Source organism: Postia placenta, assembly GCF_002117355.1.
Source record: "Postia placenta MAD-698-R-SB12 unplaced genomic scaffold POSPLAscaffold_9, whole genome shotgun sequence".
Lineage (NCBI taxonomy): Eukaryota > Fungi > Basidiomycota > Agaricomycetes > Polyporales > Adustoporiaceae > Rhodonia > Rhodonia placenta.
In genome coordinates, this window is record NW_020169840.1 from 244,210 (window position 1) to 269,566 (window position 25,357).

At 53.7% G+C, this 25,357-nt stretch overlaps 9 protein-coding genes across 9 annotated transcripts in view; 7 read left to right on the top strand and 2 right to left on the bottom strand.

The window, feature by feature from the left end:
• Positions 1-131: 131 nt before the first annotated feature.
• On the top strand, positions 132-1,427 carry POSPLADRAFT_1146781 (hypothetical protein; the record flags this gene model as incomplete). Its single annotated transcript, XM_024485982.1, has 1 exon — positions 132-1,427. One exon carries the CDS (start codon positions 132-134, stop codon positions 1,425-1,427), a length of 1,296 nt encoding a protein of 431 aa, XP_024337615.1.
• A 1,465-nt stretch (positions 1,428-2,892) lies between these two features.
• On the top strand, positions 2,893-4,502 carry POSPLADRAFT_1040249 (hypothetical protein). Its single transcript, XM_024477706.1, has 8 exons — positions 2,893-3,038; positions 3,088-3,152; positions 3,212-3,274; positions 3,324-3,526; positions 3,582-3,710; positions 3,782-3,906; positions 3,962-4,135; positions 4,188-4,502. Exons 1-8 carry the CDS (start codon positions 2,964-2,966, stop codon positions 4,362-4,364), a joined length of 1,011 nt encoding a protein of 336 aa, XP_024337616.1. The 5' UTR covers positions 2,893-2,963; the 3' UTR covers positions 4,365-4,502.
• Positions 4,503-4,720: 218 nt separating this feature from the next.
• POSPLADRAFT_1147031 (hypothetical protein) lies at positions 4,721-6,464 on the top strand (the record flags this gene model as incomplete). The annotated part of the gene is made up of 3 exons (XM_024486015.1): positions 4,721-4,881; positions 5,606-5,849; positions 5,907-6,464. The coding sequence occupies 3 exons, from the start codon at positions 4,721-4,723 to the stop codon at positions 6,462-6,464; spliced, it is 963 nt and encodes a 320-aa protein (XP_024337617.1).
• A 3,848-nt stretch (positions 6,465-10,312) lies between these two features.
• POSPLADRAFT_1093755 (hypothetical protein) lies at positions 10,313-10,538 on the top strand (the record flags this gene model as incomplete). Its single annotated transcript, XM_024483113.1, has 2 exons — positions 10,313-10,400; positions 10,462-10,538. Coding segments are annotated over 2 exons (165 nt in total), but the record flags the coding sequence as incomplete, so codon positions are not given.
• Positions 10,539-11,269: 731 nt separating this feature from the next.
• On the bottom strand, positions 11,270-12,129 carry POSPLADRAFT_1040250 (hypothetical protein). The gene is made up of 3 exons (XM_024477707.1): positions 11,893-12,129; positions 11,712-11,830; positions 11,270-11,654 (listed from the first exon to the last, which is right to left on the bottom strand). Exons 1-3 carry the CDS (start codon positions 12,096-12,098, stop codon positions 11,506-11,508), a joined length of 474 nt encoding a protein of 157 aa, XP_024337619.1. The 5' UTR covers positions 12,099-12,129; the 3' UTR covers positions 11,270-11,505.
• A 401-nt stretch (positions 12,130-12,530) lies between these two features.
• POSPLADRAFT_1146594 (hypothetical protein) lies at positions 12,531-13,471 on the top strand (the record flags this gene model as incomplete). The annotated part of the gene is made up of 6 exons (XM_024485954.1): positions 12,531-12,621; positions 12,678-12,806; positions 12,858-13,004; positions 13,076-13,120; positions 13,177-13,298; positions 13,337-13,471. 6 exons carry the CDS (start codon positions 12,531-12,533, stop codon positions 13,469-13,471), a joined length of 669 nt encoding a protein of 222 aa, XP_024337620.1.
• A 328-nt stretch (positions 13,472-13,799) lies between these two features.
• On the bottom strand, positions 13,800-15,019 carry POSPLADRAFT_1145979 (hypothetical protein; the record flags this gene model as incomplete). The annotated part of the gene is made up of 7 exons (XM_024485868.1): positions 13,800-13,870; positions 13,946-14,045; positions 14,106-14,240; positions 14,302-14,420; positions 14,478-14,525; positions 14,577-14,860; positions 14,895-15,019. 7 exons carry the CDS (start codon positions 15,017-15,019, stop codon positions 13,800-13,802), a joined length of 882 nt encoding a protein of 293 aa, XP_024337621.1.
• A 333-nt stretch (positions 15,020-15,352) lies between these two features.
• On the top strand, positions 15,353-17,210 carry POSPLADRAFT_1034431 (hypothetical protein; the record flags this gene model as incomplete). Its single annotated transcript, XM_024477020.1, has 8 exons — positions 15,353-15,455; positions 15,600-15,681; positions 15,737-15,781; positions 15,852-15,962; positions 16,017-16,175; positions 16,233-16,279; positions 16,329-17,040; positions 17,099-17,210. 8 exons carry the CDS (start codon positions 15,353-15,355, stop codon positions 17,208-17,210), a joined length of 1,371 nt encoding a protein of 456 aa, XP_024337622.1.
• A 1,134-nt stretch (positions 17,211-18,344) lies between these two features.
• Positions 18,345-25,357, top strand: part of POSPLADRAFT_1146387 (hypothetical protein) — a gene marked incomplete at both ends in the record, with an annotated part of 8,106 nt that continues 1,093 nt past the window's right edge. The window contains 12 exons of the mRNA XM_024485925.1: positions 18,345-19,163; positions 19,221-19,637; positions 19,690-20,049; positions 20,099-20,212; positions 20,273-20,653; positions 20,690-20,755; positions 20,810-20,898; positions 20,956-21,103; positions 21,159-21,410; positions 21,461-21,537; positions 21,586-22,985; positions 23,037-25,306. Coding sequence (XP_024337623.1) covers positions 18,345-19,163; positions 19,221-19,637; positions 19,690-20,049; positions 20,099-20,212; positions 20,273-20,653; positions 20,690-20,755; positions 20,810-20,898; positions 20,956-21,103; positions 21,159-21,410; positions 21,461-21,537; positions 21,586-22,985; positions 23,037-25,306 — 6,393 coding nt within the window. The remainder of the gene's footprint in view (positions 19,164-19,220; positions 19,638-19,689; positions 20,050-20,098; positions 20,213-20,272; positions 20,654-20,689; positions 20,756-20,809; positions 20,899-20,955; positions 21,104-21,158; positions 21,411-21,460; positions 21,538-21,585; positions 22,986-23,036; positions 25,307-25,357) is intronic.

Genomic DNA, 25,357 nt, shown 5'->3' on the forward strand with positions numbered 1-25,357 from the left:
ATAAGAGTCACTCGTTTCTCGATCCTGCGCTCCTTCACCATCTGCCAGTGTGGCGATTGCCGGGTGGCAAACAGCGGCTGGCAGAAATCCAACCTTTCGCCTATAACATTGCCTTTGGCACATCGTCAGGTATGCAGGATCAACGCTTACGCAGCCTCCCCGACGATATTGCTACCAGGACGCTACCCGTTAACGATCTTAATATGCACATACACGAGGCTGGCGACCGTTCAAATCCACTCATTCTCTTCTTGCATGGTTTCCCAGAGCTAGCATACTCCTGGCGCAAAGTTATTCTGCCCGTAGCGCACATGGGGTATCATGTTGTTGCTCCAGACCAGAGAGGCTTCGGGCGGACCACCATGACTCAGTGCTCAGGAGACCAGATCCGATATGAAGACGACTGGCGCAGCTTTCATGTACAGTCCTTGGTCAGGGACATCTTGGCTTTGGCCTTCGCTTTGGGACATCGGACTGTTGCCGCAGTCGTTGGCCACGACCTAGGCTCCATCGTAGCCGCTCAGTGTGCTCTGATTCGCCCCGATGTCTTCCATTCCGTGGTGATGATGTCTGCGCCCTTCCCGGGACCACCTTCTCTACCATTCGACATCGATGCAACCAGCCCTCCTCCACCACCGATCACTATTTTCTCCCCGCTCATACAAAACCAGCTTGCTGGGCTGAACAAGCCACTGAAATATTACATGACCTATTTCGCCGGACCAGATGCCAACCACGACCTCCTCAACGCACCAGAGGGCCTTCATCAGTTCTTACGCGCTTACTTCCATACCAAGAGCGCTGACTGGTCGGGAAATAACCCACATCCCCTTCTATCAGTAGAGGTGTCAGAGATGGCAAAGTTGCCTTGCTACTACATGATGCCACTTCACAGTACTATGCCACAAGCCGTCGCGCCGTACACCCCGTCTTCGCAAGAAGTGGCATACAACCGATGGTTACCTGACAGCGAATTGGCCGTGTATACGGCAGAATATCAGCGCACTGGATTTCAGGGCGGATTGAACTGGTATCGTTCCTGGCATCCCGAAGTTCAGCGGGAGCTCGCCCTATTCGCCGAGAGGAGAATTGACGTACCAGCGATGTTTTTGTCGGGTGAGAAGGACTGGGGGGTGTTCCAACACCCTGGTGCCATGGAGAAAATGAAGCAGCGCGCATGCAGCAGGATGGATGACGAAGACGTTGTCGTGATCGAAGGTGCTGGGCATTGGGTGCAGCAGGAACAGCCTGAGATGGTTGTGCACCACATCCGACGATTCTTACACAAAGTGCGCGTAATTTCATCTTTTTACCGAGTCACCGACAGACCTGACTCGGGAATCAGTACACGTCTGCATCGAATTAGAGAGCGCCTGAGTGTATTGACCAGGGCTAATCTCACGGTATTTAATGCCTTCCTTTCCTGACACGCTCAGGTCTTCGGCAGTACTCGCTTGTCCCCAACGTGGTGTGTAGGAAACGATGAATCTTCTCACGCATCTACAATGGTGAGCGCGTAGTACTCGTTTTTTAATGTTCATGCCATCACCTACAAGGATCTACGCCGCCGCTTTTGTGTAAGTATGTACCCCTGTGGTACTCGATCGTTTGCTCTATGCCGATCTGATCCACGAGACGATCGTTCAGTTTATGCATTGTGTTAGCCGACATCTTCTGCCTGTGGTTGGCCGATCGACGGGCTAGTGCTCGATGTGAGATTGATAGCTTGAGCGAAGCGATATATGCATGATCGTTCGCCTAGCATAAATGGGGTATGAAGTTACTACGAACAATACCATTACGTACAAGCCATACTAATTGCTGATAGGCAAGCGCACACTTGCGGTCGACCATGTTCATCGTATTGATGATGAGTTTGACAATTTGCACAAGTACCCACCTTTATCATGTACGGGACGATAAACCACGTTGTGCTGTCCATGCATGCGCTCAAGTCACGACTACAATCGCTGACTAGGCCCAAAGTCAAGCTTACTGGTCAAGCTAAGCCCTTCGGAACTTACCCGAGCGTCGTGGGCCTGTTTTGTAGACATCAAGGAAATGAGAAGCTTGAGTTGACAGTTGCAGTTGAAGATGCGCGGTAACGTCGCGCGGCCGCCGCAACGTTGCAGGCGCCGCGTGCTGATTAAACGAGTAGCGCCCTCCAGGACCTCAGCTGACCGTAGGCCGCCGTCTTTTTTTTGAAATGCTGACGTTGAGACGGCATTCTAACGACCGGAACAGCGAGTCTAGGGGTGCGGGCAGAGCTAGACACGCGCGTATAGAAAATGGATCGTGTATGCCCGAACGCCTCATAAGGTTGTGCTATTCTTCATGCTTTGCAAGCTGCGCCAATTCGGACGAATGAATGACCTTCCTTTTGTCAGTGCCTGGCTGAGCCTCGCTGGTGAATGCTTTGCAGCGTTCGGATGGCTGCTTTTAGATATCGGCAATGGGGGTATACCAAATAACCGCGCATATAGCGCGCCACTGCCGACCAGGTCTCGGCATCGTGCAACGGAATTAAAGGCGATTGATTCAGGCGGTCATTCAGTCGATGATAGTAAAGGTGAAGCCAGAGTGTAAGGACAAGGACCCGAGCATATGTGAGTTCATGATGTCCTATGATGTCACGTTGAGCGTCCAAAGGAAGTATCACCAGGAGCCGTGCAAGAGTGGTAATCAAGCCGTCAGCGCTTCAGGACAATATGATCAAGCTTGTCACTGCAAACGTCGGGAAGGTCGCCAGGTGATTCTGTCGGCCTGACCTGGAAGACCTGGTGATGTCTGCGATTTGCCTCATATGGTGGAGCACTTCGCAGCTCTCCAACCCGAGACCACCGCTACTTAAAGACTGCCGTGAGGAGACTGCCCCACACAACCGCCCCCATCGAACACTGCGACAGCGAGCAGCAACCACGAGACCGACCACCAGAGCGCTTCCGAATTTGACACCTGCCATCATGACTGAATCTGCACCGGTACCCAACGAGAAAGCGGTACCCAACGGAAACCCGCCACCGCCTTTCTATTTGCCTGTATGATGCCGTTACGATTTGGCGACGTAGTATCTCACATACGAAACAGTTTCCTGACAGACCAGAACTCATAACGGAGAACTTATTGAAATTGGTTGAGTTAACCCCTGACCCGTAAGTGGCACTCTCGGCCATGGAGTGAGCGTATCAGCCTTAGCGCGAATGTATGACAGGAGACACAAGTTTCTCGCTCGGACACTCATAACTCACTTGCATCAATTCGTGAACGAGACCAGGTACGTTCATTTAGACTGTCACTGAGATAGATTAACAGATGCCGGACAGTCTCACGACCGAGGAATGGATGACTGCGATCCAATTCCTCACTCGCGTGGGTCAGACCTGTACTCCTCTACGCCAAGAGTTCGTACTCTTGTCAGACACGCTGGGAGTATCGGCACTCGTAGACGCAATCAACAACCCTCCCATAAGTGGTGGGACGGAAAGTAGCGTCCTCGGCCCCTTTTTCACAGAAGATGCGCCTGATGGCAAGTACAAAGTTTCTGAGGGTATATAAAGTGTCTGCTAATATCACCTTCGCAGTTGAAAATGGCGAGTCCATTGCATCAGAAGGCAAGGGAGAGTATATGTACGTGGAGGGGCGCGTCCTCAGCACAGATGGCACACCGGTCTCCGGAGCGACTGTCGAAACATGGGAAACTGATGCTCTCGGTGAGTGCGACTATCGACAGAAGGAAAATAGGAAAACGCCGCTGACGAGATATTAATGGGATAATCCGTAGGATATTATGACACTCAATATGAGCACCGAGACAAGCCTGACTGCCGCGGTCGTTTGCGCACCGACAAGGATGGCAAATATGGATATCGCGCAGTCGTTCCAGTAGCGTACCCGATTCCAGGAGATGTAAGTCATCGCCGACACGACACATCCAAACTGTCGCCCTGACGCATCTGCATAGGGACCCGTCGGAGCTATGGTCGTGAAGCTTGGAAGACATAATATGCGACCAAATCACTTACACATGATGATCGAGGCTCCAGGTTTCAATAAACTCACGACTGCGCTTTACCCCGAGGGCGACCAGTGGCTCAGCAGTGACGCCGTTTTCGGGGTTAAGAAGTCGCTCGTAGTGGTGAGTCTCAAACCAATGATCCATAAAGCTACACCTTCTAACTGCTTTTCAGTCGCTTCGAGACGTTTACGACGACGCCGAGTCGCGAAAGCGTGGGTTCCCGAAGGGCGGTTCCTTCAAACTTCTACAACACGATATCATCCTCGTCCCTGAGGCAGATTCAAAAGCTGCCAGAGCACAGTATGCGAGAGAGCGAGCGGAGAAGGCTGGATTGAAGCTACCAGAATAAAGCGTATAATATACACGTATACCACAGCAAGGACATTTCTTAGGGCGAGTTCAACCTCGTCATGATTGACTGCCCATTGTTTTCACGTTCGGTGCTGTATACATTATGTACCCGAGATGTTGCGAAAGTCGTCGTCAGAAAGTAGGTTTGCAGGCATCGAGACGCGAAGATGATATTGGCAAGAGACAAGTTTACGATTAGACGCGCGTGTTTTCGGGCACGATCACGTGCAGTGACACCGTAACGCGTCGGTCACTGACGTCGGACGCGCCCTTTGCTTTCAACAACCTGCTGGATACTCACCTGCTTCAGTCTCAAGCGGCGCGTATGATCTTCTACACATTTGGCTGCAAATTATGGGTATCTCTGGCCTTTTGCCTCTGTTGAAGGATATTCAAGTCAACCGACCGCTGTCTGACTTCGCGGGCCAAACAATCGCCGTCGATGCTTATGTTTGGTTGCACAAGGGAACATACGGATGCGCACCCGACCTTGCCACAGGAAAGCAGACGACCAGGTGAGTGGCCAGTCTGACTTAATTGAAGGATCAAGGTATCCAGGGGGAAAGCACTCCGGTGAGCTGCCGCCACAACGGGTGACGACCTAGGCTTGACTGTGCCCGCATGGGTTGGTGGAGAATATATCACAGCGTGGCAAACGTCTGTGAAATATGCGGGTGCCAGTTGTGTCCTGGAGTGAGCTGTAGGCGATGGAATGCCGTAGGTCTGTCAATGGCTGCACGCGTCGCCCCTTGTACAGGCTGTCTCGAGACACCGCGGCTGATACGCCACTTGTTAATGTGCAGATGCGCTCTGTATTACCGGCCTCACTGAAACAGTCAACATAGGAGTGTTATTCTGGGGTGGAGACAGGAGCATCATCGGACATGTGAAGTGTTGCTGCGCTCTGCCTCCGCATTGCACTTCCTACACCACTTCTGTTGACACACGACGGATTCAATACATACTGGCCGCTCCACGCATGATATTGTCAGAGTCCACCCAACCCCTAATATGCTACGGGCGCATAATCCTTCTTCGCTATCGTGCCACTAAGGCTTAGGCCAGGTGCTCATCAGCCCAACGCAATCCCGCATGCTCATAATGAGGGTCAATTGTGTGGTATTTGTCAGAGTGCTTGTACTACGCTCTTAGAGCGTCAGTCACGAGTCATTCATTGTTCATTCGTCATACTGTGATGATCACACTACATTGAATGCTAATGATTACGCACTATGCCAGATATATAGATTACGCGATGCACCGTGTACGCCTATTGCAGCACTACCACATACAACCATATATCGTCTTTGACGGCGGCCCCCTTCCTGCCAAGAAAGGAACCGAAGCTGATCGCAAGAAGCGGCGTGACGAGAACCTCGCACGAGCAAACGTTCTTGCGGCCCAAGGGAAACACAGCCAAGCGCGAGAATATTACGTCAAGTGTATCGACGTCACGCCGCAGATGGCCTATCAATTTATCAAGGTCCGTGATATTGCTGGACTTGTCTCGGACTTCGTACTGATGGCACTCACGCTGAAGGCGTTGCGGGCAGGGTCGGTTCCGTACGTCGTTGCGCCATATGAGGCCGATGCGCAATTAGCGTACCTGGAGCGCACAGGTCTTGTCGACGGTATACTTACAGAGGACTCGGACCTGCTTGTCTTCGGCTGTAAACAAGTCCTGCTGAAGCTGGACGTCGTCGCGAGCACTGTCTCGTGTATATCCCGTAGCGACTTCGCGTCCATGGCTTCAGGAAGCTCTGGCGGAATTTCCTTATTCGGGTGGTCGGACCTCCAGTTCCGCCATATGGCTATCCTGAGCGGGTGCGACTACTTACCAAGCATACCCGGAATTGGCCTGAAGACAGCCTGGATGCTGTTGAAGAAGCACAAGACCGTGCAGAACGTTGTCCGTGCGCTCAGTCTTGAGGGTAAGAAGAAGGTGCCTGAAGGCTACTTAGAGGCATTCCAACTGGCAGAGAAAGTATTCCTGTATCAAAGAGTATACGACCCGACACAGCAGATGCTCGTTCACTTGACGAATCCTCCCAATGACGAGGAGTGGGATGCAGAGACTGAAGCCTATGTCGGGGAGTGAGTTGAGAGAAGAACTAGCTGAGGCTCATCCTGACAGACGTTCCGCGTCATTCTAGGAACCTCAACTCGTCATTGGCCAAGCAGATAGCTGAAGGGAACGCATGTCCCATCAGCCTTCTGCCTATGGAAGACATCAATCCAACTTACGTGCCACGCGCCCTCCGTATGGTTCCAATGAACCTGCAGACACCCACACACCCGAACCAGGCCAAGGGCAAGGGGAAATGTACACAACCGGCGAAACCTGCCAATGGCATCCTCGATTTTTTTAGTAAGTCCGAGATTTCCCAGAGGCAGCGAAGCCTGTAATTTACGCGCGTTTTACGTCTGTGTGATGGTCCCTTAGCCCCGAAGGCACCGTCCACTTCCACAACGAACGCGGTCTCAAAGACATCGGCTCGGGCGGCTCAATGTTCCGCGAAGGCAGTTGGAGGGGCCGGCCGGTCCAGCGGAAAACGCACATTAGCGGAAGTGATGGACCAGGATATTGCCGTGAAAAGGAAGAAACAAGAACAGAACGATCGTGGGGCTCGGCCCACGTCCTCTAAGTTCTTCTGTGCAGCCTCTTCGTCGCCTTCACCGGAGGTTCAGGACCGGGTCTATGAGGAGCTCGAGTGCGCTGCAGGGCCGTCTCGTTTCGACAGAAGGGACAAGGAGAATATCCCCTGCATCGAGGACGACGACCTTCTCATGGTTGAGCCGGACCTTGTTGCGCAGGAAGACGGCTACATCTCGCCAACATCCTCGATGAGGGGCCGGCGGTGGTCTACTCCGGATGTTTCTTCACCGGTTCGCCCAAAGGCGGGTACATCGTGGGACGAGGATGACTTTGGCTCAGACGTGCTCTCCAGCCCGCCTGTCACGAAGCCTCTGCCTGGCCTGCTCACACGCGTGGCGTCCTCGTCCCCGTCGCGCGAGCAAACCGCAGGCCATGGAGTCGGTAAAGTGTTTGTCCGTGACACCCCCCCGCAATCTCAATGTGATGGAGAGGCCGTTGAGCAGCAGGAGGAGCTCGGTCCCGATCTCCGTGACACGTTCGGGGAGTGGGATTGGGACGAGGCGACAAGTGACATAGAATGCGCGGATGCAGAGGACGAGCCCGCATGTACTGCTAGCTCCTCGCCCGGGCCCGTGACTCCAGATGATTCGGGAGAATACGGCGCGGTCCAAGCTGACATCTGCGGCGACGGGACTTTGGAAACCGATGAGACGGAAGATGTTCTGGACGCGCGGGTGACCACAGCGCGTAATGCACGGGTCGCGAGCGGCTGGTGGGAGCGGTATGCACGCGGCGCAACGAAGACACCTGGTGGCATTTGGGTAATTTCATTTTTCATGGGACCTTCCGTCCCTGGCTGGGGGAGGCGATTTGCTGACGTACACTTACAGAAGCAGTCACCGTTGCGGCGCAGAGAGACCACGATGACGCCTGACGGTCAACAACGTCCCGCACTGCAGCGACCGCATTCCGCGCAGCCCATCTATAAGCGGAAAGAGGTGCAGCAGGATCTACGTTCTGCAAGCAGGCGAAGCTTGGTGCTCACGGAAGAAGACGTGAAGGCAGGACCCAGAAACGAGTTTCGTGACAAGATACCCGCACGGCCCGGTTCAGCAGAGAGTCAGAAGACGGGCGGCGCTGTCGTCGCGCGCAATAGCAACAACAGGTTCACCGCGTTCAGGTAGGTCATAGATCTTCTAATGCTCACGATGCCGGGTGACCTCACCGAAGCACGGACCTGCAGGTGGACGCCTGGCTGACGATTCGGTCAATCCCAAGGAGATCTGATTATGGACGGAAGGTATCGCTAAGACGTACTATCGGCGAGTCTATCGCGTTGATTGGTTCTGTGCCGTGTTTTCGTATTGCTATCGATTGCATCTAATGACATTCGCATCTTCTGAGGACTTGTGTAATGCGCTCGAGAGATGAAACCATCAAGATACGGGGTGAGCAGGACAACGACCGCGGCCATGGAGGCTATTACGGCAGACCGATCTCGACGCGCAAGAATTGAATCGCACGAGGGGCGAATCCGCCGCGGAGTCTGAAAATATGTACGACCTGTTGCATCATCAGCAAGGCAAGTACCAAAGGCGTAAGGTACCCACCGGAAAGTTACACCACTGAATCTGGGATGCTGACAGGCGCTGGGACTGCGAGGGCGGTGGTTGGCTCATCGAGGACGACCGAACGCGATCTGCCGACGGTGTGGGCTCTAGGGACCGGGGCGCAAGTGCAGCCGAGCTCTGATGACGGTCGGGGGCGCTGGATCTGGTTGCTGCGAGATCTGGTAATTCGTAGCTGGATTCACGGACGTGGTCAGGTGCTGTTTGATGCAACGAGATAACATGGCAGTCGCGCGCTGAGACTTCTCGGATTAGGACAACGGACGCCCTTCGCAGGTCTCACGCATCTTCCAAGCCTACTTCCGCCTATGGCAGGCGAGGCACCGACCTGTCTCGTGTCTGTCTTCTGGCCAATATGAATTGGGCGTTGCACTGATGTCTCGCTCATGTAAACCAGTCATGACTGAACATCCCCCGAGCCTAAAGACCGCCACTTCCAACGCCTGAGGTCTTCGTCCGCCCCCCACTTGCTCACCTCTTACCGCATCCCAGCTATCAGTGAGTGCGCCTGCGTCAGGCTGTTCCTCACTTATGTCTCGTCGTAGCCAGTCCATGTTCCGAGAGCAGGCAATGCCTGGCACCTGGCACGGACATGATTCAGGCTCGAACACCGCCCCTCTGGCCTTCCCAGACCAGTACTCGCAGCCCGCCTCGCAGTCCGCTCCTCAGCCCGCCCAGCGATATCAGCTTTCCTCATACCACGTTCCTGACAGCCAGCCAGTCCCCAATCTCCCGAGCAATGGCGTATCTCATCACCAGCTTAGCTCGCACCAGCTATGGGCCTTCGACTTCCATAACCAGCAGCTGCACGGTGCGCATGGCTCCCAAGCAGGCTATGGAGAACCTCTTCCACCCTCGTCTAGCTACTATGCAGACCCAGCCACCTCTCACTTGGTAGGTTACCCAGAGTCGTCGCAGCGCACCCATCTCCCCGAGACTGCGTACGGCGCGTTCAGCGCCCCCTATCATTCCGCCGCGGCATCCCTCGGTGCCGAAATGACCTCCGCTAGCTCCCACACCCATTCCACGCATCTTGGGCTAGAGACCGCCCACAGCATTCGTCAGCGAGGTCGACTAGAGCAGGGCAGCGCCGGTCGCCCTACCTATGGCACGAATAACCAATATTTCAACGCGCGTTCGGACTTCGAACCTCTGACGAATACCCATCGGCTGGGCGCGTCGTCCGACGGGGGGTTGCATTCAATAGTTGGGGGCTCGCAGCAGCTACCATCATCCCATGCCAACCTCAATGCAGTCCCGATGGGCTCACCGACTTCCCCCTTCTCATCCGTCTTCTCGGACACGTCGAGCCTCACCGATGCCCGTCCTCCGCGTCTCGACTCATACGCTGCCCAACTTCGTCGGGACTCTATGGAATCTATCCACGACCCCCTGAGTCCCTCAGCCGTTCCCTCGCTGGTGTATGATGCCGACACCGGCGAAGACTATGATGACGATTCCGAGGGCAGTCCCCCCTCGGCCGTGTCTGAGCTGTCGCGCAGTTCCTATCACTCGTCGAGCTCCCGGGGAGAGCGGTTGCGAATGGAGCTTAACGGCGCTGACGAATGGCAGCGCTCGCTCGATGCTGCCTACAGCGGCACCTCAGGCGCGCAGGAATCTGATCGTGGCGGGCAGCAACCCGCGCGAAGCCCAAGGCCTGCGGCCGTATCGCCATCCGGCGCCTCGACGGCGGAGAGGTCCAAGCCGTCACAGAAGAAGTCGAAGATGCATCAGTGCACGGTTTGCATGAAGCTCTTCCCTCGCCCCAGCGGCCTGGCGACGCATATGAATTCGCATTCGGGCGCGAAGCGTGCGTTTTTGTCTTCTTGCTTCCCGAGTCGCTACCTGATGATTGAGCTTTGCCATGGCAGCGTACAAATGCCCTATACCCACCTGTACAAAGAGCTTTGCCGTCCGTTCCAACGCCAAACGGCACCTGCGCACGCATGGCATCTTCCCCACCTCCGATCATGCCAACACGTCCCCTTCGCAGTTCACCGTGGGCTTCGAGACGCCATTGGTCTCTGAGGTGCACGAGGTGGGGAAGCTGCCGTCAAAGTTGCGATGGGTGCCGCAGAGCCTCGCCACACGGACGAACGTGGACTACCTCAGAGACCCGCCGTCCGACTCGGAAGAGGAGTACCTGCGTCCATCGTGCCCGCTCTTACCTGTACCGCTGCCGCCTGTGTGCCCGTCATCGCCGACGTGGAACCCAGACGACCGTTACGAGGAGCGGGATCCGTACGGTGCGACGGGGGCCAGCCCCTACCTGCCCAGTCAGGCAAGTGAAACTTCTTTTTCTCCGACGCCATTGTTCGCTCATCGCACGTGTTCCCTTAGTGGCGAGGGCTGCCTGGCCCTGCTATCATGTCCGCGACCAGTTTCTGAACGTGCACGCCCGGGGCATTCTTGGCCTTCTTTGTCAGCTGGAGTATTCTTGTATCTTGCTTAACGACCGCGCAACCTACATACACTCTGCGATCCCCTGGTGGACGACCTATGTACGACGCGATTTAGTTTGTCACGACCGACATGTTATCTGTAGCGCGCGATTCGTCTCAGTCATCCGTTGTACGATTACTGCGTGTATCAGGGATACTAGGATAGTTAATGCCGTAATGTTGACTACGCCTGATTCGGCCGTCCGATTTGCTTCGGCAGGCGATGGACTGCAATTACGCGGCCGCAGCGGAGCGGATCTTTCGGTGCGAGCTCGGAAGTTACCTTGGATCCCTAGCACGCTATAATAGATATGTCATGTTGGCCTGTAAAAGGGAGATCTGGCTACCATTCGACGGGCGTGTCCACACGTCATACAGAGTATCAAACCCAATCATGCAAGAAGATTGGCGCAGGTGGCCCTTATCGGCGGACGCAATCTGCTCTCATTGCGTGGCCTGTCGCTTAGGCTTGCACTAGCGACTAGATGCCTGTTTGTGGGTTCCATATACAACACGATTCACCATGCCGATAGGCATGTCATACATCTCCGGAATAGCACTAGGCCGTGCGTGTGCGACATACGGATTTTCGGCGTTCGTACGAGGCAGATGTGCCCGGGAGTCTGTGGCGTCCAATTCTTAGACAGGCATTAGAGTACAAGCGCAACCCGGGAGCGTACCTGTTATCGTGCTGATATCAGAGAGGGCTGGCGTCCCGGAAAGTGCCAAGGCGAAATATGTGTGATATGTTAATAGCACTAATACGACAGAGTACGCCGGGAGGAGGACCGCCCATTCCCTAGAAAAGGAGCGGAAATTAACGGGCGACCGCATTGTGGTATGTTCGGCATCGATTCCCACCTATTAGGATACCAGGTCACCCCCAGCCACACGATGTATTTGTCCGGCAGAAGAGCCCATAGCAGGTATGCGCAGAACAGAAGATAGGTCGAGGTCCATGCTACGAACCCATAAAATTCTGGTGCACGACTACGGGACTCCGTCGGCGGGAGGGGCGGGTAGGGAGCGAGGGGAGATATGGGGGATGTTGGTTCCTTCTCGAGCATGCTGGAAGCTGGACACTGGCGGGCAGCCAAGCTACTGTTGAGAAAATGAAAACGGAGCGGCGGCTGCATGCTGTGCGTTCTTACGCACAGATCACCATATATGGCAATCACCGTCCACGTTGGTGGGCGAAAGTCTAAAGTGCGACTGGTGGGACAGGCGTTGGTCAGGAGGAGCTTCTGGCTGTGGGATTGCGAACAACGCTTTCGGTCCGTGGCGCGGTGAGCTGGCCCGATGTTCCAACTCGTGCACGATAGCATGGGATTCAGGCAAGCGATGACCGCAACGGATGTCGCCCCTGCCACGTCCGAGACGCGGGATGTCGCCATCCACCATCTTTGCAATTGACTTGTCGTAGATGGCAAAGCACTAACGCTCTTTTTGTAGGACAAGACAGCGGTTGCATCATTGTTTTTCGAACAATCGATGCACTAATGGCTGCCTTGCAGACCCAGAAGAAAGCCCTGAGGAAGGCGATGGCCGTCAAACTGCGGTCGTTGTCGGCGGCAGATATACAACAACAATGTACGCGTTCTTTCCGCTATACGACGTATGAATGACGTCCGAACTTTGGTCTCCAGCGCAGGCCGTAGCTGAGCGCCTGCTTGCCTCGCCGATTTTCTTGCGTAGCAGGAGTGTCAGTTGTTACATGAGCATGCCGCTCGGAGAGGTGCAGACATCAGCACTGCTCTCTGCAACTCTGAGCTCAGGTACAATTTTCGATGTATTTGCCGTGTGGTTTACTGAAGGAACACTGTTAGGTAAAACACTCTTTGTACCAAAAATCGACATTGCGAGCGAGAGGAAAATGGATTTCCTCAAAGTTTATGATATTGAAGATTTGCGCACATTCCCGAGTGGCACTTGGGGAATCAAAGAGCCCGATTACGAATGGAAGGGACATCGGCGTGCAAACGGTCCGTGTGTCAAGTGTCCGCTGCTATCAGGGTTGCCGCTGAATGCAAATCCTAATGTACAGCTCTGGATGAAGACGTAGGACTGCTGGATTTAATCTTAGTTCCAGGTACTCAATGCTCTTCCGTGACACCTTGCACCGGCGTTGCTTACATGCGGTCGGAGGCGTTGCATTTGATCGATCCCTATCTCGTCTAGGGCATGGAAAGGGGTACTATGACCACTTCGTATCTTTGTACACATCATCCAAATCCGCAAATTCGTATAAGAAGCCCATGCTAGGTGCGGTCAGATGTGTCTGACATGTGGCTGACACTGATGCCAGTTTCCATCAGTGGCATTGGCATTACGGGAGCAAATCCTCGAGGCTGGAGAAGTCCCGACTGCACTGCATGACTGGCAGATGGACGTAATAGTAGGCCCAGATGGCATTCTGGGCACCACAGATGGACCACAGTAACATTCTCTCTTGACCTGTCGATTTGGAAGCGGTTCAAACGGGTGCAATTTCCGAAGATCCCCCGATTGACAAATCGATCAGGGCGCATTTCATTGAGACCGATGAGAGGTATGGGGTTCAAAAAATGTCGCTATTGCATCACACCATCGACCTGTGGATAGTCACATCCAGAGGACGGGCGAAATACAAGCCTAGACTTACAATATTGTAGTCTTCTTCACGAGGATCGTTTCGGCCTTGATTGTGCGTTGGGGAAGACAACAGGCGCAGCTTTCTATTTTTGTATATGGTCATTATAGTTATGCAGTATACGTGACAGAAGAACTACCTACCCGGACGAATGCGACTGTGGGACGATGAGAACTCTGTATGTTCTTCCCGTTGGAAGATAAGCATTTCCTGGACATCAGTGGGTATTTTCACATGGTTCGCCTCCAGCGGAGTTCCGAATGCGGGGGTCATCCTCGGACTCACTTATTTGCGGGACCATGACCGCTTTGGAGCCTGTATCATAGTTCGCTGCGGAGCCGTCGGTCTTGAGAAACTTCGTCGCGAGTTGGCTTGTGATAACAACCTAAATATGAGCCCTGGGAGAAAATATCGGATATGTCTCGGAAATGATACCAGTACGCACGGTCAGTCTCGAAGAAGCGCACGCCCTCGTTAGGATGTGCTTGACTCTGTCGAGTGCTGCATTGCGAGCTGTCGCGTGCAGTTCAATCGGAGATTGGAACGGGAATGAGAGAGAGTTTAGCACTAATAATGTGATCTGGGAGGTATTTGTAATCAGAGGGAATATGTTCCTTCGTAGGAGTACAGGGTATATTCACTTCCGGATGCGTCTGCAAGTATGCGGGGAGATTCCGGAGAAAAATCATGAGATCCGGGAGAGTGTGCAATCGAAGGTAATGGACCAGCTTCTTGTAGTCTGGTGCGGCGGTCGTTGATTCTAGATTGTGGATGAACACTCGCCACAGTACAAGGCCCGAGATCATGACCAACATACTACGTAGTGCCTTATTTAGGGTGGCGGGACTTGTCATATTCTGCATGTCTGTGACCGTCAGTGCCACAGCTACCAGGCCTGGATGTTGAGTATACACACCGACAAAAAGAACGCCTTGTGATACTTCTACAAAACTTCTTGCAGCGTCGCTCGCGAGAGCTTCTTTCTTGCACCCGGGTGCGCCGGACAGTTCAAGGATATACCCTCGTTTGAGCCCGCCCTCGAGCAGGGAATCTAGAGGTCTGCAGTGCGTCGTATATTGCGCAGCGCCTCCGACTATTGATGCAGCCGACTGCGTCATTGGAGGGGCCCGCGCAGCCTGCGTTGCGGAGAGAATGGCTTGTGACGACGGCAATGATATATTCAGGTCTGTGACGCATCCCCTATAAGCAGGTACGGTACACAGCTGGCAGCCACTTGCCCTTAGCAAGACATTCAGGAGTCAATGTAGACAAATCTTGTACGGTCTCGTATCCCCCTCGTGCCAACACGGAGAGCGTTGCGGGGGGGAGCGATAACGTGGATAATGGACGTTTGGACATATTGTCGGATCATATGAGGAGGGTGGATATGAGATAATTGTGGATATTCGTGATATGGATGGAGGTAATTGATATCGTATGCTCAATATCTGTAACGGAGATGCGGCGGTAGAGTTGACGCGTTGCGCGCAAGCGCGTCGTACGCGTCTGTGGCGTGGGAACGGTTAGATCTGAGGTTGAAACTCGCGTAGAATCGTCACGGAGTTCGCCGGACTTTCTTGAACTGTTCTTGCTCGTTTCTTGCTCAGGTTCCTGCGTACATAGTAGCCTACAATTACATTTTCTGCTCAAATCTCACAAACAGCGACCCCTTCATTCCGACACGCTCTCAGCATGACAGCCATCCCCAATCCCGTTTTCAAGTTCAACCGGGAAGCATACTCGGTAAAAATAGAGAACATAGCGAATTCTGGTGCGAAACAAGCTGCCGTGCACGGTATATGCGGCTAAAAGTGCTTCTCAAAATTGGATTTAGCTAGCAAGCAGGAAATCGTCAATTTGTTTGCTACTTTGATAGGTATCTTGCCAATGCAGCCCAGTCTTTTTTTAGCAATCTCATCCTGACGTCTGTTTTCTGCAGGTGAAGTGACTAAAGCTGAGGAGTCTATGAGCGGCAGCCGGCGAGTCCTGAGCCTGTCTTTCATGACTCATGACGATGCGAAGTTAGTTTTTCCGTTATGAGCGCATCCATTAGTGGGTCGCTGACTTCACTTTCAGGAAGGCATTGTGTATGTCAGGCTACAATGTGGCAGGAGTCCCGCTGTAAGCAGCCATCCCATTATATCTGTTGAGTAGACCAACTCATGGCTGATCCCAATGTCTGTGAATGCAGTGCGGTCACCTTGACTTCGCCGTCCGATCCTTCCCGTGCCGCCAAACATGGAAATCAGCCTAACAATCGGCGCAATCTCTACGTTCTAGGGCTGCCCTTCGACCTCACGAAGTAGTGTCGCATGTTTCTTACCTCCGCGGTCATTCGTCCTGATATCACGATAAGGCCAGATTTCGTTGATATTTTCTCTCGTTTCGGCACGGTGTCCCACGCAGTGATTCTTGCCACGGTCGACAATGCTTCTCGCCGTCGAGGTTTCGTCGTCATGAGCTCCCATGAGGAAGCTAAGGCCGCCATGGACGGCTTGAGCCGCAAAGAAATCAAGTAAAGATTTCTGCATATTGCAACTCCGTCCGCCCAATTATGCTCACTTTTCACCAGAGGGCACACGATTGATGTCTCATGGGCTGTTGTCCAACGTTCTCAAGGTTAGTCCTGTTCAAGCCGACTTCCCAGTATACTACCTCATGTTTACAGGCTTCCTCGATGGCGGTGACCGCACTACTGTACTGGCTAGTCAGTCGCCATCTCCATCTCCTTCACCATTCGAATTCGGTGGTCCGAGTTCTGGTCCCTCGTCTGCATCTGTCTCTCTCTCGTCAACGCCCCTTCCCGAGCGACCCTGTGCCTCCGTCCCTATTCAAGCAACTAGTTTATTGGTCTCCAATCTGCCTGCCGTTCTGTTCTCTCAGCTCGCCGACTTGCACCCTTTGTTTTGCCCTTTCGGCGATATCAAGAAGATAGAAATTCTGGATTATGCACGTTACAACACTACGCAAGGCCATATCACAGTCATTGTAGAATATGCCACTGTGGCTCAAGCGCAAGACGCTGGGAACGCATTGCATGGTCAAATGTACTCCGCTACTCCTGTCAAGGTAGAGTTCCTGCAACAACCCATCAATCCTGAATTTGGTGCTCCTCTCGACTGCAAGGACTCGAGGACTAGGCTGAATCCTCATGCTGCGCCGTTCATTGTTCATGGTATATCTCCGGAGACCGTTCTGGCACCTGTCTCCTCGCTCTACAATGAATCTCGGGTTGACAACAATCGTCTTGCACCTGTTCCTAGTGGATTGCTGGCCGTTAATCCGTATTCGCTTCCCCAATATGTGACACCCACCTCCCTCTATACCCACCTTTATGTTCCTGTTGCTGGGATGATGCGACCCAATTCTGCTCCTTCGCCGTAAGTTCCAGATGCTCTCGTCCTACCCCCAGTCGCTCATGACCATCCTCACATACAGTTGGTCGGACTCTTCGCAGCAGCAGGTGCGCGCAGGCGACTGGGCTTTTGCTCAACTGCAACACTTCCCGAATCTCTCCACTCCTTCTCTGGGTCAGCCTTCTGCCGCCTGAAAAGTGCTTCTCCTCGCTCCCGCTCTCTAGTTTGCTTCGCTATCCCTGGATCATCAAGACGCCAGACTATATCATCGAACCCTTTAATCGCTTAGACCAATCACAGTCCCATAGTTCTATTCTTTGTTCAAATTTCGCTGAATGTGGTTCACTTGTCATGTTGTGGTAATCGTTTGTGTGTCCCACATATCGCGCTTCCTGCTCACCCAGGCAGAAGCAGCGATGTGTCTTCTGTGCAGCTGAAATAAATTCGTCTCATTGTGCGACCTGTGCGCTTGTCGTGAGTGTTGAAACAATCAGCGTACAGCACAAGGTCAGATATCAGGTTCCTCCTGTAATATAAAGAGGACTATCTAACGCGTGGCGGTACATGAACGCGATGTCACTTACGCGTCGAAGCGTGAGGGTAGTCTCTCGAGAGCAGAGTAGACAATTCCTTCAACCTGCACAGGCTCCGGATACCCTACGTGGAAGGCTGGAAGCGGATGCGGGATGGTTAATGACGCGCATCACGTGACCGCGTAGTGTGAGCGGCATGTGCCGAATGGACTGTGTTGCGCGCAACGTTAGCGCGGGTTACAGCCTACGCGCAACAGCCTCATTCTCCAGGTTCTACGCACTCCTATGTATGGCGCTCGTGGTTGTGCGGCCAATTGTTTAAAAAGCCCAATTGAGCCTGCTTGCTCTGGCTGTATATCTCGTGGAACCAATTCGAAGGCATTTGATTCCGAATTGTAGTCTCGATCTGCCTCCACAGGCAAGTGTATCATTGAAGAGAGCTTTGTGAGCTAACGTTAGATCCAATGCAATAGCTCGTGTGGGACATAAGATTACGATACAGCTACTCTACGGACGAATACACACGCCTGAACCGAGGCGGTACTCATGGCCAGTCGCAAGGAGGCAGCGCGTCCCCCTCGTGGACATCCGCTGCCTAGACGCCTATTTTCCATCGATTCTCTGAGAAAAGAAAAATCCGGCTCAGATTCCGATACAGCCTCTGTCGCTGGCAAGGACACCACGAAACGTACACGAGTACCCTCCGGTGCGTCTTCGACCGGCGGGCAGCCAAGTGTGCAGATGACCACAAGTACAGACACGGAAGATTCTGGGGGAGAGAAGGTTCTCCAATGGATGGACGGTCAGACAGTGCGCTCACCCGATGAATTGAAGGAGCAGTCATCTGCCGGCGATGAGAAACTGAGGCACAGACTACATATCCAGCGACCTGTTCCGCTCAGGCTCGGGGCGGACACTCGAGCTCTGTCCGGAGATGAGGCACCTCTTCCATCTCCCGGAAAGAGGCGCTGGGACACATTGCGCGCCCATGTCCTCCCGAACTCGGCCAACTCAGTAAATGCGCCCCAACCGTACACTCGTCCTGGTACGCCGAGCTCGGCAGGGGCAAGTCCACCACCTTCACGGCCCTCCACTCCCAAGTCATACCGCTTCGGCCAGAAGATTTTTCGTCAAGTTGTTGAACAAGCAAGGGAGGTTGCTGTAGACGAGCACCGCAAATTTGCGGATAGCATCCTGAAAGCATGCTGGGCCGCACGTTTCGGGGAAAGCTCGACACGACCGAGACCTGAGCGCGAGGGGTCGCAGGCCACGGTTGCATCAACTCTGCATATTCCATTCATGGCATCTGCAGCCTCGCTGCCTATTCCAGGCAGCCACAGTTTTCCCTCTATAAATGTGATGAGGAGGCAGGGGTCATCACAGACGGTAGCGGTGGACTCCCGTACACCATCTGTCGCTATGATCCAACAAGCGCTCACGTTCAGCATGGTCATGAACCGCCCCGCGGCGCTTCCCCATGAGACGCATGTGCTCTCTGCCCTGTTGGTCCCTTTCTTAGGGCCGTATAGAAGCGAACAAGTCAGCTTCGAGCAACAGACAGCCGTCGAAACATTTGAATATCTTATCAGAACCTGGAAGGCACCCTCAAACGAGGTGAGTGAAGCGGTTTGGATCCGTCCATTCTATCAGAACCGACCTCCCGCTTTATAGGTGGACCTAGATCGCTGCATATGGTGCTGCAATGCTGCTTCTGTTCCCTCGGGTTCCCGAATGCGTATACTGGGAGCACTGTCTTCGCTCCTCTTCTCCAGAGAGAGAACATTGAGTGCAGATACGCCACTAGTCTTACGAGCGCTATTCCAGGCCATGTTCTCACTGTTGATGTGCCTGTCCTCGACGAGCTCGCAGGCCGAGGTGGAGTCTCTGCGAGCGTATATCGCGGCTATACGAGATGGGCAATGTGGCACGCCTTCCCCGCAGTCATTGGAGAAAGAATATGGTGTGCGGTGGTCACGGAACGATAACGACCAGGACGTAAGGCGACTTATCGCCATCGAGGGCCTTATCGGCCAGCTCGAGATTGGTTCCGAGAGCAGTCGCAAATGGATGTTGCGCAATTTGGTGGAGGTAGGCAAATTATTACATCGTGTCTGCGGACATGAGCTGATGGATCACGCAGGAGTTCTGGCCGTCATACACGGCACAGATGACGCTAACGTCGTTGCAATCGTGCATACATGCTCACAAATTGAAGACCTTCGTCACGACCGCGTCGAACCTTTTGTGCACCGCTTCGTCTGGCCTACTGACCGACGCTTCAGTGATAAGCCGCATATTTCAAACTCGGATTCTATCCGAGGTCGACTCGATTCACGACAAAGATATAGCGGGGGCTAGACCGGCCGTATTAAGACTTGCGTTGAATCTAACATGTGTCCGAGAATTCGACGGGAGAAGTTTGATCATGGAGCAAATTGGATCTTGGCTCCAAGATACCACAGGATGGAAACTGACCGTTGAAGATGCATTGAACGATATGGTACGAGTTGTTCATGTTACCCTTTTCTGTTATTAATCATAAAAAACAGATTGTTAATGCAGGATGGCCCACGCTGCTGCGTCTTCTACAACCAGTATCGCATGATTATCCTGAGAACGTCCGTGCGCCATTGGTGCTTATCCTACTTCCTTTATTGCATGATGTATGTACTCGCGATCTTCGTGTTCGATCAGTGACTGACGTCCATTGGGCTCGCACACAGCGACTCATGGCCAACACTCCTGAGGATCCATGTCAACCGCTCATCGATTTTCTGGATAGCATCTCGCGCATGTATCCAAAGCTGTTCTACAAGCCAATATTTACATGTGCAGCGTCGGGAAAGGACCTCACGATTGCCAATCACATATGTGTTCTGAGCTGTCTTTCACACTACCTAACTGACTTCTGGTGCCGCGACGCCGACATGATGTCAGTTGCACTTATGAGTGATGCGGCAGGGGCGAAGCCACCGACTCAACCGACTGGCACCGTGTGGGGTCGAGAGCGGATTGGGCAGTCGGTACTTATTTTGGAGCTCATTAATCATCTTCGCAATGTTCGTCAGACGAAAGATGTGATGCTCGTAAGCCTGAATAAATTGGTATCTTACAAACTGACTACAGCGTTGATTTAACAGACAGCAAGTGCAACACGTTTCGCTGTTTCGCTTGAAGCCCGGCTTGGTGCCCTTATTCAGGCCAAGGTGCAGTCAAACGTATTATAACTCTGCGACCTGCCCATCTAACACTCCACAAAGGAGCAAAAAGGTCGCATACCACGCTTTCAGAGACGATTGTTTTGTGCGTTATTCCGTGAGATCAGACTGATCACCCGCTCTTTAAAACCGTACGTTCATGAACCGAGCGCGTAAACTATTTTTGCTCAAAATGCTCGGCGACCCAGTGCGCCTTGGCTCGCCACCATGATCACCTGGATATTGGACGAATCGACGGTGGAATTAGAAAGCGGGGGTGACGAAATTGTTACAAGCTTTAACAAGTTGCAGGCGCTCTACACCCACGCGCAGGAGGCTTTCCGCGGCGGAAGTAAGGTATGCAAGGCAAGTCATGTATCCGCGGGGGATTGCCTCTCACTTATTAACGTAGCGCAGGACGACAGCGTTCGTGTCGCCTGCAATCGACGGCCAACACTCAAGGTCTCTGGGAGACCATCCCGCTGGCGAAATTGTGACCGGGACAATGATGCTCCTGGAGTCTTTGCATCGGCCTCTTACTTCCACAGCGTTCCCACTGTTGGTGCTTGTTTCTGGCTTACTCAGTCGGGCTGAATATGCTCGTCTTGCACCGGTCATTTGGCGTCAATGTTCAGACAGCATTGATTGGGCAGTCAATGCATCGGTATGTTCGCTTATATACGACCGGTGATGCTTCTCTTATTCATGTCTCAGACCATGTTTCTTATCATGCAATGCGCCGAGCGCGATCCTGCAGGAGTTGCTCAACTTGTAGAGCAGGATTTAGCACAGTACGTCTACCCTACCAATCCATATTCGGTTGTTCATTGTCTGGGCAGCCATGATTGCGAAGTCCGAAGATTAGCTATCCAGAAATTTGCGAACATGTGCGGCCGGCGCTTCCAGATTCTAGCCCAGGAAGTCCTACTTGACCGCGCTCATTCTCGAGCTTTCAAACTTGTTCGTCCTCCCATTGCATTTGTACCGACGGACATGGGGACCAGCTCTTTCACTCTTGATGAAGATGTCTACGAATTCAAGGATAGTCATGGCCACGTTCTTCCCCTCGAACTGCGAAGACGATTAGCGGACATAGGTTGGGATCAGGAGGACCAGGTGATAGATCCAAAGACGCAATGGATCAAGACGCCTTTGTCTATGGTTCCTAGCATTCAGTTAGATGCTCTCGACGCATCTTCCGATGACCTCATACTAGGTACCGAATCACCTAATCTCAGTCCGCAAGCATCTCCAACCAGTTCACCGTCTGGCGCTGATATTATTCGGCGAGACTCCACAACCAGCATGACTTCGCGAATTGTCAAGCGTAGACCTGTTTTTGTCGCAGCATTTGTCTCGCTCATCCCGCGATTGATAGCCCTCGCAAAAGATGAGAATTTCCTCGTCGCAAGCACGGCCAAGGGTCTTATTGTGGACTTGATGCGCGACGATCCCACTTTGCTTTCCCGCGCAATACTTCACGCTATATCGGGTGATGAGCAGAGCCTTATTTCTGCAAGCACCGCTGTCAAGACATTATTACACGTACAGCACGTCCTTCCTCCTGTGATGACCCATCACTTGCTCAACCACCTAGCTGGCTTCTTGAAATCATCAGTGCGGCAGACAGAAAACACGCATCCTTTACAGGGGTACGCATACGGCGCTTCAGCTATCGCCGAACTCGTCGGGCAAGTTAGCAAGATGTCAGCAAGAGAAATCCGCCGCGCGAAGGTTGACACGTTCTTTCTACCATCGGGCTCTCTTTGGTTCCCGGCCTCTGCTCCTGCGAGCGCAATGTTCCCGAGGGGATTTGAGGACCGTCACAATCCTTTCGAGAGCATTCCTTCCTCTCTCGTGTGGATCACCCTAGTCAGGACATCCCAGAATATGCTCTTTCTTCGCTTATTGGAGCGCGACCCTCAAGAACTCAAAATCATCAGGAAGAACCTCTCAAGGCTTGTATTGCCATCCAAGAAGGACAATGCAGATCAAGGCTATCTTCCCTACACTGCTTTTGTACCACGTCGACAATCCAGGACTATTGACACGGACGCGACTTTGACCGCTCTGTCCGTTACTTTAGCTCGCAGCTACCTCTTGTTGGTCGCGCAAATGTTCTGGTCGATGTCACGTCACCTGAGCGACCGTCAAGAATTGGCAATATTGGTGGATGGCCTGAACCGCGTGCTGCTCACACATGGCGACGATATCGGAATCGTCGGGCATGCAATGCTGGGTAAGTAAGACTGATGATCTGCACGGGAACATGATATTGATTTCGATATAGCATTCATGCTAGCAAGCACACGTTTCAAGCGGATGTTCGTGTCTGGCGGCGCGTATGCATTATTTATGCCAGCGATAATCAAGACGTACTGCGAGGCCGAAGATCATCCAGGGATTAGAGCAGCCATTGAGTACGCGGTGAACCGCTTCTACGCTCTACACCAGGAATCCTTCGTATTTCAAAGCTTCGACGTGATCTCTCACATGTTCATGTCACCCGATGTCGATTATTCCTGGTTATCCCGGCATGTCTATACGCTCTTTGCCACACTGAAGACCGGTACAGCACCCATCGCTCCAGACGTCGCCGGCATCTATGATCTCAACAAGCTGCAGGAACAGGAGAACCGTATGGTTGCTGTGGCAGAAGAAGTGCCACAGACATTCCTCGCGTCTTTGCGTAAGAGCAAGGCCCAAGGTCGGAATCAAGTGACATTGGTACTCCCTGAGGAATATGAATTCAAGCGCCTTGAACTCGACAACCTCGTACGGCTTTTCTTGACGGTAATTGCACATAATCCGGGCATTCAACGCGCCGAACGCTTTTTGCGGCTGTTGCGCTTCCTTGCCCCGGAGTTGTACAATGCGTCTAATTCGGCACGCTCGGTTCTCCGCGAGGGTGTTGATGCTCTGGGGTCCATTCTTCTGAGCAGGACGGCATCCAAAGCAAAACCAACCGAAGGAATCTCGGTTCGTCCAGCAGACGACTTCAGCTATGACCTCTTGGTGGAGGGTAACGGCCATGAACCTCAACAGGCTCTATCTCCTGGAGACTTACTCAGCATGCGACTCGATTACCTTTCGCTGGTGATTGCATTCACGCGAACAGGGGGACAAATGTCCGCGGCTGCCTCATCTCGTGCACTGGAGCTGGCGAAGATAATCCTGAAAGATTCTATAGTCAGTGGAGATAGGGTCACCACGTTCCTGACGGACTACGCTTCCGTAGTACTACTTCGCGAACCTGCACCTGGGTTGAAGGAGGTGCTCACACTACTGAGCGAATTCCTGCCAATCATCAGCGCATATTGCACATCGGTCAACTTCTCTGGCGTCTTCGATGTCCTCAGCAACCTGTGTGGCAACACCGTCTTCGCAAACCAGCCTCTTTTCGCACAGCTCGTCGTCACCCAATACTGCAGAACTGGTCTGGAGGCTTGCGAGGCTGCTGCCGCCGAGAACTGGTTGCTATCTCTTCCGTCGAGAATGAGCATCATCAATCTAATGAATGCCGCTATACCCCTAGTGGGCAGCGACGTGATTGACGAGCTCGAGAAGCATGTACCGTCGTACGCGTTCCTCGCTGGAGTAGTCCTCCCATTCGTGTCATCTATGAAGACTGCTACTGAACTCGCGGCTGGCACGCAGATCGATGCACAGCGCCGTGAAGTCCATTCGAGAGCCTGGGTCCGCATCCTCTCCTACGTCCTATCAGCATGCCAAGACCCCTCGGTAACGAAAGAGCCGTCCAAGTCTCTGATGCCCGACCGCCGCAAATCTCAAGACAGTCGGTCGTCCTCCCGGAGCATGAAGCCCGCGATGGGCTTCGCGCTGGCACTACAGGTGTTGAAACTCATTCTCATACGCGCTGAAGATGACCTGTTCTCAATCCTGCCGAACGTGTGGTTCCAGATCGGGTTTGTTCTGAGAGCTCTCCTAGCCGACGGCGACGCCAGCTTTGCATTGCGTCTTCCTCGAGATTATTCGGAGCCTCCCTCTCCTCTGTCACCAAGCTCCCCTTCGCCAAGGTTTGGGAGCTTCGCCGCTCAACAGAAAGAAAGCACGTTCTTGACTTCTGTCCTGTCGCACCCCTCGGAGTCCCTCGCCCCGCCCCGTCTCATCGACTACCTGACCTGGTCCTTCGTCCAATGGCTCTGCCTGCGGCGGAGCCCGCTCATGCTCCAAATGCGCGGCTTCATCCAGGAGAAACTCGCGCTGCTCCACCAAGACCTGCGGGACGCGCAGCACCACACGCCCGCCCCCTTCAAGCCCGGCGCCAGCCCCGCCAGCGCGAGCGCGCGCCGCCTCTCCGCCTCCGTTTTCACGAAGCCGCGGCGCAGCCTCGCGCACGACAGCCGGCCCTCGTCCGCCACCTCCACCCCGCGCACCTCCGCGCAGCTCGACTCGCTGCCGAGCCTCGGCTTCGGCTTCGAGGACGGCGGCCTGCGCGTGTCCACGCCGCGCGGCCGGCTCGCGGGCTTCGCGCGCGACGCGAGCCCGCTCTCGCCCACCGCGCGCGCGGCGGGCCCGCGCATCGTGCACCTCGGGCCCGTCCCGCACCCCGAGGCCGGCCCGGGCGGGGGCGATGGCGGAGGCGGAGGC